Raw genomic sequence first — 15,316 nt, 5'->3', positions numbered from 1 at the left:
TGTCATTGAATAGATTGACACCTGAAAATTTACATTCATGTTATTAAATGTCACCATTAAGATTTGTTGGAGGACCTTTTTTAAATAAAAAACTTAAAAGTAATTGTTTTGAGTGTTTTCACAATGTTCAGACTTCTACCTTCACTCTGGGCTTCTATGTTCAACATTTACTTGTTTTTCTTTAAAGTGGTTTGCTTTTAGCCTGGTTGGCAGACTGTACAAATTCTTTAATATAATTGGTTACTTCGGCAACTTGGTGACATAGTAGTTGCACCTTGGGAATGCACATTGTGCAATAGATTGCAGCATTCTTCAATAACTGGAAATAAAATGCTTACCAGAGAGATTACTAAATCTCTCAGCAAGGCTTTCTTCAAAGTAAACAGCAAGGATACTTGCTAGATGAGAGCCGTTCATTCACTCTTTCATTACCATGCAAACCCAGACTCAAATCTAGCCTATGCATTATTGGTTTCTTTGTGTTTTGAGCGTATATTCAAATAGACTTCTTGAATGTGTTCCATTTGTTTCAGTAATGTGGCCATGGTAGTCTGAACCTGAACTTGGAAAAGTTATACCTGAGGGTTTTTTTTCATTCATAGTTGTATTCACTATGTACCACAACACAACAGCAAAAGTGCTAGCATACCATAAGTCTTACTGTGTCATTTGAAAGTAATTTATTTGATAACGCTAAAAATATGTATTAAAATATATTTAAAACAAGTTGTATTTAGCCTTCTATGATTTAAGTGAAATGGAAAAAGATGATCCAAAACAATTTCAAGTTTTAACTTTCTACTTCCTCAGCATTACAAACTAGGACAAATAATTGCCCATAAAACACATGCTTAGTTTCCACACCTTCAGTGGCAAACACCCTATGACTTATCATGTCAGTTTCTCAAAGCGTTAAGATACTGTGTAGAAGTTTTGTACATGTTTTCCCACTGTGTTCACACAAACTTGCACCTTAATATTTCTAAGGTACATTTTGCAATGTATGTCTTGTTGTAAACCTTTTGTAACAATACTGTCGTATCAACCAACATTTATTTAGGCCTATCTAGAAATTCATTCATAAACCCTTTTGTATAGAATCACATAAATTGGGAAGGTCATGAGCCTGGAATTGTATTAAAGGATAAATAAACACTGTCACAGAGGGAAGACTGTTCAGAAATGAGAAATGTTTCTTTTGCGAAATTTGATGTTAAAATAATTTGTTTATTTCCACAGAAATTTAGATTTGGATCCGAAGGGCTAAAGTTAGTGGCTCATACAGAAGCAGCTTCCTTTGGGCGTTCAGTACTGAAATTAACCTTTGACCCTGGCAAGTCACAAGTTGGCAAATTAATTGCAGAGTGCAGATTGGACCATCCCTTCTATGTAAAAAATAAAGGTTAGAAATATACTGTTGGTATTGTAATTATTTTCTTTGCTGATTATCAGTAGTGTCAGAATGATCAAGTATTTTTCTGCCAAAATGTGGAATGCAGGTTTTTTTTTCTTTAAATGCAGGGTGGTCTTCCTTTTACCCCAGCTTAACAGTGGTTCATCATGGAATTCCATGTTATGAAATGGAAGTTGGAGATGTCTGTCTACCTCCTGGACATCCAGATGCTAACAACTTTGATGATTCTGGAGTTTTTGACACATTTAGGAGGTGAAGTATATTTGTCTTGATCTGTTTATTTGCAAATGATGTTTTAAATTACAAATACTTTTAGCTTAATGTATCCTGAAATTTTAGGTATAAACAACTTGCATTAAAAGTTTAATTAATTTACTTCTGTAAATCATATCAGTTCTTAAAATTACGTAATAAAGATGTTTGTGCACTAAAATGTGGAAAAATGGATATTTCTAAAATGATCAGTAAGACTGACTTTATGTATGATTTGATCACTAGTTTCATTGGAATCGTCCAGTATAGCTGGAATTTCATTTATGACGTATTTCAAAATATCACATCAAAACAATGTTGCTCTTTAAGAAACAAAGGATAAGTACTGCAATTCAGCTAAAATTTGAACCTTGATCTTCAGTTGTACTTAGTTTTATCAGTTCAAAGATTTTTTCTAAACACGTATAGTGATTCAGTGATTTATAGTTGGTGACTAAGCTGAAACGTTAATTGATTTAATTAGAGGCTTATTTTGGTATCAGTGTGTTGAATTGGTATTGCAGTGCATTGGTGAAGCTATGTTATGTGCCACAAAATGATGGGTTGTGCCTCTACATCAAATATTTCTCCATGTGCTGGATTTTTGATCTTGGCACATGCCCTTATAGAATTACAAAGCAGAAAGAAAGCAATTTCTCAGAAGCAGAAGCAAGATTTCAGGCAATTAGCCTAATTCTATTCTTTTTTTACAAATTAACTGTTTAAAAATTTGACACTATTCACTGAACGCTTGCTTTAAAATAAATGTCTGCTTCTCCTCTCCAACTAAGTTTGGAAACTTTTAAGTCAGGAAATATTTTTAGAGCAATTTGAAGTACTGAAAAGCTAAATATTCACACTATTTTTGTGTGCTAAATTAACTCTTTACGCACATTTCAATACAATAGGCAAATCATTATTTTCTTATGTAATTGTCCATAATATTTTGCAGCAAATTGTGCTTTAAGAAGGTCCCTGTTTAAATGGAGGTCATTTTATTATTTGAAAGCATCACTTTTTTGCTGTTTATTGTTTTGCTAAGGCTATTTGCAATGTTTAATTGTCACATCCACCACCCATAAGAGTTTCCACAATAGGGTACTAGATTACACTTAAAGACCCAAGATTCAACATACTTTTAGTTTTGGAGCAAAAAAAATTTATGAAGATTAGCTTTTCATTTGCATTTGTGTACTTTTTGATATTTTCCATTTTGATAAAGCCCTGCAAATGTTCTTAATGTATAAACGAGGGTTACAGTTTAATGCATGGCATAACTGTAATGAACAATCCTGACCCTTGCATTCTTCTTCTGACATTTTCTTTCCTGACCCATCTGCTTTTTCTGTTGGAAAATGTATTCATAGTATGCAAATAAGTAGAGTTGGGGTTTATGTAGAATTCTTCTGTTGTAGAATGTAAGGAGCTGGGTAGGCTGGTATGCAGTGCTGGCTGGATGATAGAATTATCATGTGACAAATCTACATAAGCAGTTTTCATTGAAAATTCCTATGTCTAAATTGAGTATGTTGCAAAATTTTCCTTTTGTGCATGTGCATCTACTAACTCCTCTAATTACTACAAGTAAACAATGAGCATGCATTATCTTGCTCACAGCATTGTATAAATGGTGCCAGCTTTACCTGGTAGTTCAGCTGTGACTATATAGCAAACTTTGTTCTAATCATCACTCTTGATTTAAACCGACAAAAATTACATAGTTACTGCAAAGTTTACTATAATATTCTCTCCAATTAGTGTTTTAAAATTCATTTACCTCAATGAAAATATATATGTTCAATTGAATGGCCACATGAAATATTAACAGTTGATTCAATTTCAAGTCAATTTCTCCTCAAATACCACCATCTACTGCAATATGAGTAGTCAGTTAAGACTGTGATTGAGATGGCTGCCTGCCAGTAAATTTTATTTATGGCAAAGTTGCATTATTATTTGTGATTTATTCTGTAAATTGCATTGTGTATACCTCTGAATTGCATTTCTATTAATTAGTGTGTTTTTAGACTCGTTATATGGATCTTTTGATGATTTGCTGTAGCTCAGTATCTATTTCAGAAAATTGTCGAGATTGAATCATTGTAATTTTAATACTAAAGAAAGTAAAGACTTAAATTAATCTATTTTGTTTGTAAATAATTTCTTTTGAAAACATTTTAATAATAAGACCTATTTCAAAGATTGTCATGTTTAAGTGTACCAGGTTTAGTATTAAAGAATGTTTGTCACTGCTTATCAGACCAACATGAAATAGTGTTGTTTGAGTTTTCTCACTGATAGTGGCACATAGGGCAAATCTATATTGTGACTTTGTCATTCTGTCCCTCTCTTTATTTTCACTTAATCTCTTTGCCACTCCAATAATCTAATGTTTGATTTTATAAAGTAGTTGAGGACAAGCAAGTTGCATGTTTTTAGTTATGTGGAGGTACAACATAGTGGTTGTAGAGTCTGGAATGAATGGAATAGGATACACCAATGCAAGAGTTCCATAATATAAGTAGAAAAACTGTTTGCTATTTGGGAATTAGAGAATTAGTGTTTGGAATACCAGAGTCTCCCTCAGTGCAGCGTGTGGAACTGAGAGTTGTGAAATGGAGGTGCTTCAATATTTCTGGTAGGAAGGTGTAGTTAGTTTCCCTGATATGGAGACAGGAGTGTATAATGGGGAAAGGATTACGTAAAGGTATGAAAATTTGAATAACCAGTAGATTTTAAAATAAGTACAGATAACTGCAAGATATGGCTTGCAATCACTTCCCAAGGACATTTCGAGATGAGAGTAAATGATGGCATAGCCAGTAGCAAGCACATTCTGTAGAAAAAATACTAAAAGTGGCACAGTGGTTAGCACTGCTGCCTCACAGTGCCAGAGACCCAGGTTCAGTTCCCTCCTCAGGCGACTGACTCTGTGGAGTTTGCACATTGTCCCCATGTCTGTGTGGGTTTCCTCCGAGTGCTCTGGTTTCCTCCCACAGTCCAAAAATATGCAGGTTAGGTGAATTGGCCATGCTAAATGGCTCGTAGTGTTCGGTGCAGGGGTAAATGTAAGGGAATGGGTTGGTGTGGACTTGTTGGGCTGAAGGATCTGTTTCCACACTAAGTAATCTAATCTAATATATGTAGCAATTCATGCTAATTCAATGTGTGCATGACAAACCAATAGGAACTTCCCATTAAATATTTGCCTTTAGATATTGTATTTAGTAAGGTAGGTTTTTTGGAAATAATTGTTTGAGAGTTTAATAACATTGGTGTTACTTTGCAATATGTTACAGTTATGACTTTACACCACTGGATTCCTCTGCTGTTTATGTACTAAGTAGTATGGCTCGCCAGCGTCGTGCTTCCCAGACAAGTGGAAGTACCAGCAGTCCAGACTGTGAGAAATCACCATGGATCACAGGCTCTGTGCCTTCTGGATCACCACACATGCCTTGTAATTCATATAATAAATCCAGTAAAAGTCTAACCTCAGGGACAGCAAGCACATTGAACACCACAAACAACAAATGCAAGAGACCAATGAATGCCTTCATGCTCTTTGCCAAAAAGTATAGGGTTGAATACACTCAAATGTACCCAGGAAAGGATAACAGGTTGGTAATATATATTCCAATTATAAAACTTGTAGATTTCATACAATAAAGAACAAGTCTTATCAGCAATTATGTTGTATTATTTGTTGCATTTGTACAAAGCCTTTTTTTTGCGCTACAGCAAGAATTCATCTCAGTGCAATCACTTCGTTTGTGTGTAGGGGCCAGGTGGGGAGAACAGAAGATTGCTGCAGCATTTCTAGTGATCATATTTTTGCTTTCATATGGGTTGCTTTCCAAGATATATTTGCAATATGATATTTACAAAAGAATTGATTAAAAAGGCCATTAAATGTTTTGGAGGATTGTATTATTTTATTCTTGACTACATTTTGGCTAAGGTATGGGGAATTAGTAAGTGATTGTATCTCTCCTCTGTAAATATTCCAATTAAGTTTTTTTTTCCCCGTTTTCCCCCCTCCTTCAGAACATGCCGTTTTTTTTTGTTGTTTCATCCAAGGATCTGGAAAGGATGACTGATGTTGGGGAAACATTCCTGTATTGTTATGTTCCACTGAGATGCTTGTTACTATCCTCCTGAATCAACCATCTACCAGATGTCAATGTGCCAGTCTCTACTAGATTCAGATAACCTACACTGAGTGGTTTTAATCTCCAGAGTTGACATACTTAGTACTGAGATCCAAGAAGAGCTTCTGACCTCTGACTTTGTGCATTGTCCATTGCTGTTCCATTGATATTGTGTTAAAGGTTTAGTATTAATATGACATATGAGCGATTTAAATCGCCACTCAAAATGATGAATACTAAAGGTTTGCTTGATGTTGCTAATGAGTTTATTACCTTGGATATGTTGGGTCATACCACAAGCAGTACAACAAAGTGTAATGGTCTCAGCTGTTGTTACTCCTGGACAAGACAGATAAGAAATCCAGTTTGATAAGTCAAATTTGTGTTTTTTTTTAATTAACATGGTGATGTTTTACTGAAGCATAAGCTTGTAAAGCAGATTTGGTTTCAACAAAAACACCAGTTTATAATACAAAAATTAAAATAGAACAAACCAAGCTATCTACATAACAGTTTGAAATATTTCAGAACCTGTTGTGAATAAAAAAAAATCGCTCTCCTTCACAATACAATTAGTAATTCGGGGAAACTTATCAAGTCCGTATGTTCATTCTTGTCCTGTAGAATAAGAGGCCTTTTCACTTGACAACACTCTCAGCTGAAAGCTTAGACATTTTCACTCGTTACTAATCGGCAGAATTATATCTGACTACTCTTGCTGTGGAAGTTTCACAGATTACATCCTTTCACTGAAGTAACTCATACATTTTGTGAACAATCTCCATTTTGTAGGAGAGGCTTCACTTGCTTCTGTCTCCAGTCAGGTTTCATTGCAACTGCCTAAAAACTAAATTTGAAAAAAAAAACTTGCTCATCCCAGATTCTGCTAAAGCGTGTTCTCTGACTGGTCAAAAACCATAGTAACAATGTTCATCAACACTCCAGGGGATACATACTGACTTAAAATCATGGTTTTGGGAAGACTGACATACAAAAATTCAAAAGAAAAGATTGTATTTTAAATTATTGATGTATATTAAAATATACTTTGTATATCTCACTTGGTTCTGCAGATACTCTGTCAGCACAGAAATTTAATGAATGTATCAAAAATAGCAAATGAATGCAACCAAGATCTGGGAGCTAACTAATGAACATACTAGTTTTTCTTGTCAATCTAGCATCTTTATTTTGGGTCTCAATTGTGAAACCTTATTGTTTTGCCCTTTCATCTTCAAGAGTGTGAATTCATGAAGCACTTGAATTTGTGCATGACTTTGCATTTGTAGATATTTAGTTTCAGATTATCATGGCCATCATCAACCTAATGTTGTGGTTTGTGGTTTGTAACCTTGTAATTTGTGGGGAAAACCCAATTCTAACAATACTTTCACGTGCTACCCTTTGACTCTTCAAGGGAGCTAGATTCAAGACATTGTTTCAGTGACTGATAGGCAAGTATGTAACTATTTTCTAGGGAATTGAATTACTTATTTTAGGCAAGACCATTGATCTATGTTGCCTGTTCACCTGTTTGCTTAATTTTCTACTTCATTTCTATATAACATGGTCACAAATTTCTTCAGGTACCAGGATGCTGTTGTTTACTTTTTGAGACTTATGAAGGAGGCATGCCATCACCTCTAGGCTATTTCTGCCTGATGGATGAATCCTCAGTCTATGGAAATGGAATGATAATCCCCAAGTTTTGTTTGGACATCTCTCCACTTGCAACTGTTAATAGTTCTTGGCTGTTCTATTTGGACTCTTAGTACTGTTGAATCAAATTTATATCTAAAAGCATGTAAAATTCAGACATGGCAAACTGGGTGCATTTAAAAAAACAATAGAACCCAAATGCCATGACTTGGGTGGCCTAAATTGCTAGGTTAGGGCTCCTTAATTTTGACCAGTTCAATAATTTGCATTGTCGCCTAACCTACATATTGATTTTAGATTTACCTGTCCTAAATATATACCTACTGTTTGTGGAACTCTAATCAGAACAGAAATTTGTACATATCTTGCCTCTTAGTATCAACTCAAAAGCTTCTACTGGTCATCCCTTTTGAAAAGAGAGAAACCTTGGTACTGGCATTTTTTTCACTAGCGATGAAGGGATGCCACATACCTTTCATTAGGCTTTTATACACTAGTTTCTTTTTGAACTTTTGACATTTTGTTGTCATAGGCCATGTAGTGCTGTCTCTGGACCTTTGGTGAGAGTTGGACAAGCAGTAAGTGTTTCTGCCCACTGAGCCATGCAGAGTCTATAACTTTGGCAATTCATTTATACTTGCTGGTTTAAAGTTAAATTTCTCAATGTTGGAGCAGTAGTTTGGTGGTAATTAATAATCACTATACTGTTAAAACAACAACAACCCACTTACACCTGCATGCCCTTTAAGTCCGTGTCAAGTGTAGAGGCTAATGTACAACAAATCAAACACTGGATTTCCATGTCAAACCTGAATGAGATACTAGGAAAACCCAGATTGTGTCAGAGCAGAGCACATTTAATTGCAACTTTCAGATTTTTGTGTTTTACTGCATCTTTGCAAGCTCTGAAATTTGCTGTCTGATTTAGTTCCTCATAAAGAAGAGAGCTGTTAGCTCATAGTTGCTTAGAGAAACAAATTGTGGAGGTGTCTGGCTGTTTCTAGTCTACACCAAATTGGAAATGCTATTCACAGTTATTTATTGAAGGACTTGTTGATTAATGTAGTATCTTCTAAATAAAGATAAATAATTTAACCTAACTAACATATTAATAACTTTAATCAGTCTTGAAATTGCAATCATTATTATTTGTTAATAGTGAGCTTTAATGTCTAAATAAAACCTCAGCAACAGCCTGTTTGCACAGCATGCCAGATCCCATAAACAGCTTTGATATGAATAATTAGAACTTTTGTTTATCGTTCAGCTGAAGAGAAAATGTTTCCAAGGATAATTTAAGAACTCCCTACTCTATCAAATATTATAATCCTGCACTTCCACCCAAGGGGACTGATGGGGCCTTAGTTTAAAAAAATCATCCACAGATAGACACTGCCACATTGTTGAAGATGCTATATTTGTTTTTAAAATGTGAAGAGCACAGCATGTCGTGTTTTAAAATAATGGCACTGTTTCAAGTAGTAGTTTACTTTTTTAACACACTAATTTCCAGAACCTGTTCCAGTTTCTCATTTTCCAATTATAGGTGATTTTATCCTTAAAATTGGACCATTAACTAATAACATCTCTGATGCTTTGTCTAATCGGACCTACTTCAGTTGAGAATTTACTTAGTGATTGGAGACTGGGTTATTTTTGCCAGTTCAGAAACAATAAGGTAGAAAAATATAGTACAAAAACAAATACTATATATTCTTTGGTGTTTCATTCTGCAACTTTGCACTGACAATAGGTCTAATTTTCTTGGAAGGAAAACCCTGAATAAAACATTACAGTTACAAATGTTCACAGTAATATAAACTACCCAGACATGATGGTGCAACTTTCCCAGTTGGGTTTGTGAAACACGAATGAGGAACAGCTGCTAAATTTCCTTCATGTTTGCAAGTTATTTGACAATTACCATTAATGTAAAAAATTCAGTAACATGCAATTTAGCATTAAATAAATATCTGGGAGAGAGGAACATTTTCAGATTTATGGCCTGCCTTCACACTGTTTAGTGTTATGATTGTATGGGCTGTGGTTGATGCAGAAAAAGCACCAATCTAAAAGGTAAAAGTACTTTTCACCCCCCTAACACTTCCAGTCTGTCTTCCTCGCTAGTGAAGGGGAGGCTGAGGCATATGGTGTTTAGAATCAGTTTTAGATGAAAGCAATGCAGATATTCGTTCTTTTAAAAAGCACTGACAAAGTAGGAGAAATGTGACACAACGTGTCTGTATCATCCTCCGCATGTGATTCTCCTAAATGCAAGCTGTGGTGTGCTCTGATGACATGGAGAATATATACAGTTCAAAGAATGAAGAACCATGTTTGTAACTAGGTCATCAGACTTGATATCAAAACTCATTTGTATTGACATTAGGCAATTGTGGCTTCAGACTTGGACCATTCCATAATGTCACATTAAACATTGAAATTTCAAAACATTTATAGAAAATGTTTAACAGCTATTGCCTACCACCAGAGGTCATCAGAAAACCATTTTTATATTCCGAATAGCTCCTACTTTAACAACTGTGATATTCAAACTAACTTAAGCTTAACTTGTGTTCAACAATTCTAGTATCTTCTTTGTTCACCAGTAGCTTGAAAAATATTTGGTAGTTTTGTAGCAACTTGAACAATTGTGAAATGTTGGTATTGAGGTTTCCAAGGACTTAAGTAGTGGGAATGTAGGTTTATTTGAAATGATTGAATTGTGTGATTTTAATTTGCAGAGTGGTTCTTTGTCCACCCTTTTTTTTAAATGTTATGCTTATTTTGCATCAAGTGTACGTTATTTTGCAATTCTGCAGCTATCGTCTTGTTTGATGGTTACTTTAAACAAAAACATTAATGCATTGAGCAATTAGCAAATATAATTTTATACAAGTTTATTTCCTGGTAACCATTGTCATTCAACAAGGTAGTTGAAGTCAGTTATTAATCCTTGCATATAGTGTTCTTATATGTCCACCTTACAATTCAAACCAATCTGGCCCAAAATGAGGCAATTACAATATTGTAAAGAACTGGCCTTTTTTAATTAAATGATAGACTACACATAAAGTTAATTTGTGGTATAATATCCTTGAACATGTCATGATAGCGATTGAACCTTTCATTGTGGTAAATACGAAGAGTGCTAGAGAAACTCAGCAGGTCTGACTGCATTTATGGACTGAGAATTAGTTACCATTTTGAATCCAATATGAGTTTTAGGTACTTAAAGGGGTTGTAAAATGCTGAGATTTTATACTTTTGACAGAAGTGAATAGATGGTTGAAAGAAGTTGGTTAATTGTGATGGAAGAGGATTAGAAATTTAAAATGGGTTTAAATTCAGGGTAAAAGGGAGTAAGTGGTTCCTCGCTGCTGGAATGTGGAATGAAGTGCCAGAGAAGTGGTAGATGCAGGTATAGTTACAACATTTTAAGACATTTTAGACATGGATCTGAATGGTTTAGAGGGATCTAGGCCAAATGTAAATAGTTTAGTTTGGGAAACCTGTTCAGCATGGATGAGTTGGACAAAAGGGTCTGTTTGTGTGCTATGTGACTGAGAAATTTGGTTTCTAGGGGAGGATGGGGAGGCATGCAGACATCATGAAGTCAGGATCAGAGGTTGTGGAATTCAGTATTCATAGCGAGACTGCAAAGTGCCTATATGGAGAATGAGGTGTTCTTTCTCAAGCTGCGTTATGCCTTGTTGAAACATTGCAGCAGACCTAAGGCAGGAACGTTGCATGAGAGAAAGGTGGTCTAATGAAATGGCAAACAGCTGAAAGGTTGGGGTGCGTAAAGTCTGCATTTGGTCTATGCTAATATAAAGGAGATTGCAGTGTGAACAATGAAACCAACAGACTAGATTGAAAGAAATACAAGTAAAACATTGCTTTATCTGGAAGGTGTTTGAGGCCTTGGTTAGTGCAAAGATGCTGTGGAGGAGTGAGGAATTATGACTGATGGAGGAATAGAGCATGGTATTGCTGAGGGAATGATTCCTGTGAAATGACAGTGGAGGACAGAGAAATAAGTTCTGGCATTCTACTGGAGGTGGTGAAAATAGAGGTGGATAATTCTTTGAATGCAGAGACTAGTGAGGTAGAAGGTGAGGATAAGAGGAACATTATTGCTGTCCATGGAAAGGGTGAAGGCAGAAGTGTGGGAAACACATTGGATGTTGCTGAGGGCTCGACTACAGTGAGGTGGAATCTTTTGAAGTAAAAGGAGATTATGTTGGAGGCAAACTGGTGGAAGGCAGCATATATGGAACAGATGGGAGAATGCAATCTTTGCCAGAAGTAGTGTATGAATATTCCATTTAATAAGGGTAAAGCTTTCTAGTCAGTATATGTTACAGTATTAAACAATCAAATTCACTTGGAATATAGCATTAGAAGGCACAGGTGAGATTATTGCAGCCCATTTGTTGGAGGCAAGCATGGTTATGGCGTTGAAGTAGTTAATCTTTGTTTTAAAATGATATGCACTTGTAAACACATGATTTGAATGGAAAATTGAGATTTTTTAACATACTAATTTTACTGAGATGATAGCTGAAAGAAATAGAAGTGGAAACTGGTTTTGGAGAGGAAACTATGGCAGCCGAGAAGTCAGTGGATTTTTAAAAGATATTTGCTTTTTATTCTGGGTAATCTCCTGACGTGACCCCATGTTGCATTTTCATTGTCAGTAGTTAGAAATAAGCTTATGGTTTTCCAAAAGTGAAAGGTGATTAAAATTGAACAACCATTATTGCTATTTTCCTGAAAATGTATTTTTTCTTTTATCAGTGAAACTTCACCAAAATTAGGTGATTAGATGTCCAGCCATGCTTACTGCAGGGTGAGATGACGCCTGTCTGCATTTTCCATTTGAAGTTGGAATACTGTGATTCAGTGTCATATTCTAACTCTGGTTGTTAAATGAATAGGTTGCGCTGAATGTTATATTTTAGCCCAGTGATACAACCATTATGTATATTGCAGGGCCATCAGTGTAATTTTAGGTGACAAGTGGAAAATGATGAAAAATGAAGAGAGGAGAATTTATACAATGGAAGCCAAGGCTCTGGCAGAGGAACAAAAACGCCTTAATCCAGACTGCTGGAAAAGGAAACGAAGCAACTCTGTGAGTGTATCTGTGCATCCTAACTTTTATGTTCCATTAAGCAATTGTATGGAATTCTTTTTCTTTTGAAATAATGGTTGGGGAAATTGATATTCAGAGTAAAGATTAACACTCATTTTACTGCTGAAATATAGAAATTAGTTCGGAATGATGTTTTATTGTTGAATGCCTTTGATGTTGGTTTATCTCAACTAATTTCATCATAAACATTTGCTTTTGAGAGTCAAACATTCAAAAACTAGGGCCTAGAAGGTCAAAGTTTCACTGACATTCTTTTACAAAGTAAGGCATTGTCCTTTTCATCCAAATGTCTCATGGTGTCACCTCCGTGGAAGCCACAGTTTGATTTTTAGAAAATATTGTTGGAACTGAACTTGAAGAAAACTTCAGTTAGGAATTAATAGATTTATAGGATAACTAAATTAAGTGAAAGTGCTAAGATGAACCTCTAAGAATACAAAAATATCCTTTTATAGGGCTGTAATAGTGCAGCAGTAGTGTCTTTACCTCTGGGCCAGGAAACTTGGGTTTGAGTTGAACAAGTTGATTAGGAAAATATCTACAAAAGTATCCTTTTGAGTAATGTCTTTTCATATAAATATTGTGGATTCAACAATCAATTTCTTAAGTCCAAACTGCTTAGTTTTCTTCTAAGGATCCATGTTTCATTAACATTATGGTGCCCTGGGTTATTAAGATCAGTTGGAAGAGAAGAAAGTGCACAAGTATAGAGAATGAGAGGATGAACACAATGAGTGGTTTTAAAACAACTGCGCTCAAGGCTGTTCTGGTTTTAAGTGAGCAGATTTTAGATAAAATAGAATGTGGGTATTGGCATTATAAACTCATGGAAAATATCACTAAGGTGATCCCTGAAGAAAGGTAACCTTTTTTGGATTTTAACACCATAAGAAATAGGAATCAACAGGATCATGGCTGATTCGGCATTCCTTACGTTCAGTTTCCTGTAACCCATGATTCCCCTACTGATCAAGAATCTTTCCCAGCCTTAAACATAAGGACTCTGCCCTCACAGGAGTTTCAAAGACACTCCACCCTCAAATATTTCTCATCTCAGTCTTAGATTGGCATGCCTTTATTCTGAGACTATGGGGAAACATCCTCTCAGCATTTACCTTAAGAATCCTGTATGGTTCAATGTGTAAGTCAGTCTGTAATTGAGCAACACATTAGCAGTGTTACTAAGATATAACAATTTAACAACTAGTGAAAATTAGAAATGATAAATAGTCCTGTTTTTGTTTTAATTTAAATTAATGGATATAGTCATGGGTGTGCTGCCATATTCTCTTTTCACTCCTGTGGATCGAAGCTCAAGATGATAATTTGTAACCATTCTATTAATATATATTGTTTAATAAGTTAGCGAGATGTCTGAATGAAAACCGATTTTATTTTTCATCTAAAAGATGTTTTGTAAAGAAAAATTATGTTTTTTTTTTAAAAAACAGGGTTCTCAGCAGCAGTGACCAGAGTTTTTGAAACCCACTTTATCCTCGACTTTCACCATTTGGAATGAATTTAGAAAACTGGATGCAAGTGAGCAAAGACTCAGTGTATCTATCTTTTGTTTAATTTTGAGATTTCTTTTGTGTGATAAATCTATATTTAGACAATTGTAATAAAATAAGTATAGTTTGCTTTTTATATAAATGGCTGATATTGAGTGTTGTAAATCAAAGCATTTAATCTTTCTGACTTTTCTAAAACTATTGCGTGTTGTAAATGGCCATAATACTTGTTCTTCCAAAGTTCAGTCAAAGGTTATTTCAGGTAAATATAGCTTTAGGCTTGAAAACTTTGTACTAAAATCCTGTGGTGCTAAGGTAAGGGAGGAAAAAGTAGGTATATAAAGATGTCTATTTTTAAGATTGTAAATGGGTAAAGTTTAAAGTTCTGTATAACTGCTGTTGTATCATGATTTGTATCACTCACTATATTGCACAATTTTAATTCAATTAACTTTATTTGCAAACGGTGGGGGAATTAGTATATGTAGCAGGGATACTCCCAAATTTACTTTGTGGTGTTTTAGCCAACTAAAGTTGCCATAAAACTCGAGGCTTGTATTCAGAATTGGGGCACAAGAAGCACTTGGGCCACAATTGTGCTAAAAGCTATTGCACTTTAATGTTTCTTGCAACATTATGAAAAGCGAGCACATGAAAATGACTCATGAAATGTGACATTCTCATGGAATGGCATTTTTGCCATGCAGTGTTGATATTATAGTCACAGATCAACATTTATGCAACTGCTTTAACTCAAGTAAATTTATGTCTTTATACATGCTGTTGTCCCACAGGAACTCTTGCACAAAAGTACAAACTATTTTTATTGTATTCAAGTTAAAATAAATTCATAAAATTTAAACGTCTGCTGGTTTTTCCTTTGGTTTTAAAACCTATCAAGCTCAGTCAGTGAATCCAGTTAGAATATGTGCAATACTTATTCCAGAATACATGGGTTTTGTTATAAATAATTGAACCCTTAGCTATCAGATGAGGCTATAATTATGGAATTGGATCATGCACCTTTTTTAACATGCATAAAACATTTGTAGGAATAATAGCAGCCTGTGCTTCAAGAAGTCATGCAGATTTAGAAAAAACTTTATAATTATTTATGTATTTAATTAATAATTTAGTCTTCAACTTTGTTGGAGAAGACAAGACTATTTTG

The 15,316-nt window shown here is 34.9% G+C and overlaps 1 protein-coding gene across 3 annotated transcripts in view; it reads left to right on the top strand.

Moving 5' to 3' along the window:
• hbp1 (HMG-box transcription factor 1) overlaps window positions 1–15,007 on the top strand; it is a 51,101-nt gene extending 36,094 nt beyond the window's left edge. For all 3 annotated transcript variants that reach the window (XM_060842897.1, XM_060842898.1, XM_060842899.1), the window contains 5 exons: window positions 1,240–1,402; window positions 1,522–1,666; window positions 4,966–5,286; window positions 12,472–12,613; window positions 14,086–15,007. In XM_060842897.1, the coding sequence (XP_060698880.1) occupies window positions 1,240–1,402; window positions 1,522–1,666; window positions 4,966–5,286; window positions 12,472–12,613; window positions 14,086–14,103 (789 nt within the window). In that variant the 3' untranslated portion in view covers window positions 14,104–15,007. The remainder of the gene's footprint in view (window positions 1–1,239; window positions 1,403–1,521; window positions 1,667–4,965; window positions 5,287–12,471; window positions 12,614–14,085) is intronic.
• The last annotated feature ends 309 nt before the right edge of the window (window positions 15,008–15,316 follow it).

Source organism: Hemiscyllium ocellatum, chromosome 23 (assembly GCF_020745735.1).
Source record: "Hemiscyllium ocellatum isolate sHemOce1 chromosome 23, sHemOce1.pat.X.cur, whole genome shotgun sequence".
In the NCBI taxonomy this organism is placed as follows: domain Eukaryota; kingdom Metazoa; phylum Chordata; class Chondrichthyes; order Orectolobiformes; family Hemiscylliidae; genus Hemiscyllium; species Hemiscyllium ocellatum.
Note: the sequence above shows the minus strand (reverse complement) of the source record. Positions and strands in the feature narration are given on the sequence as shown.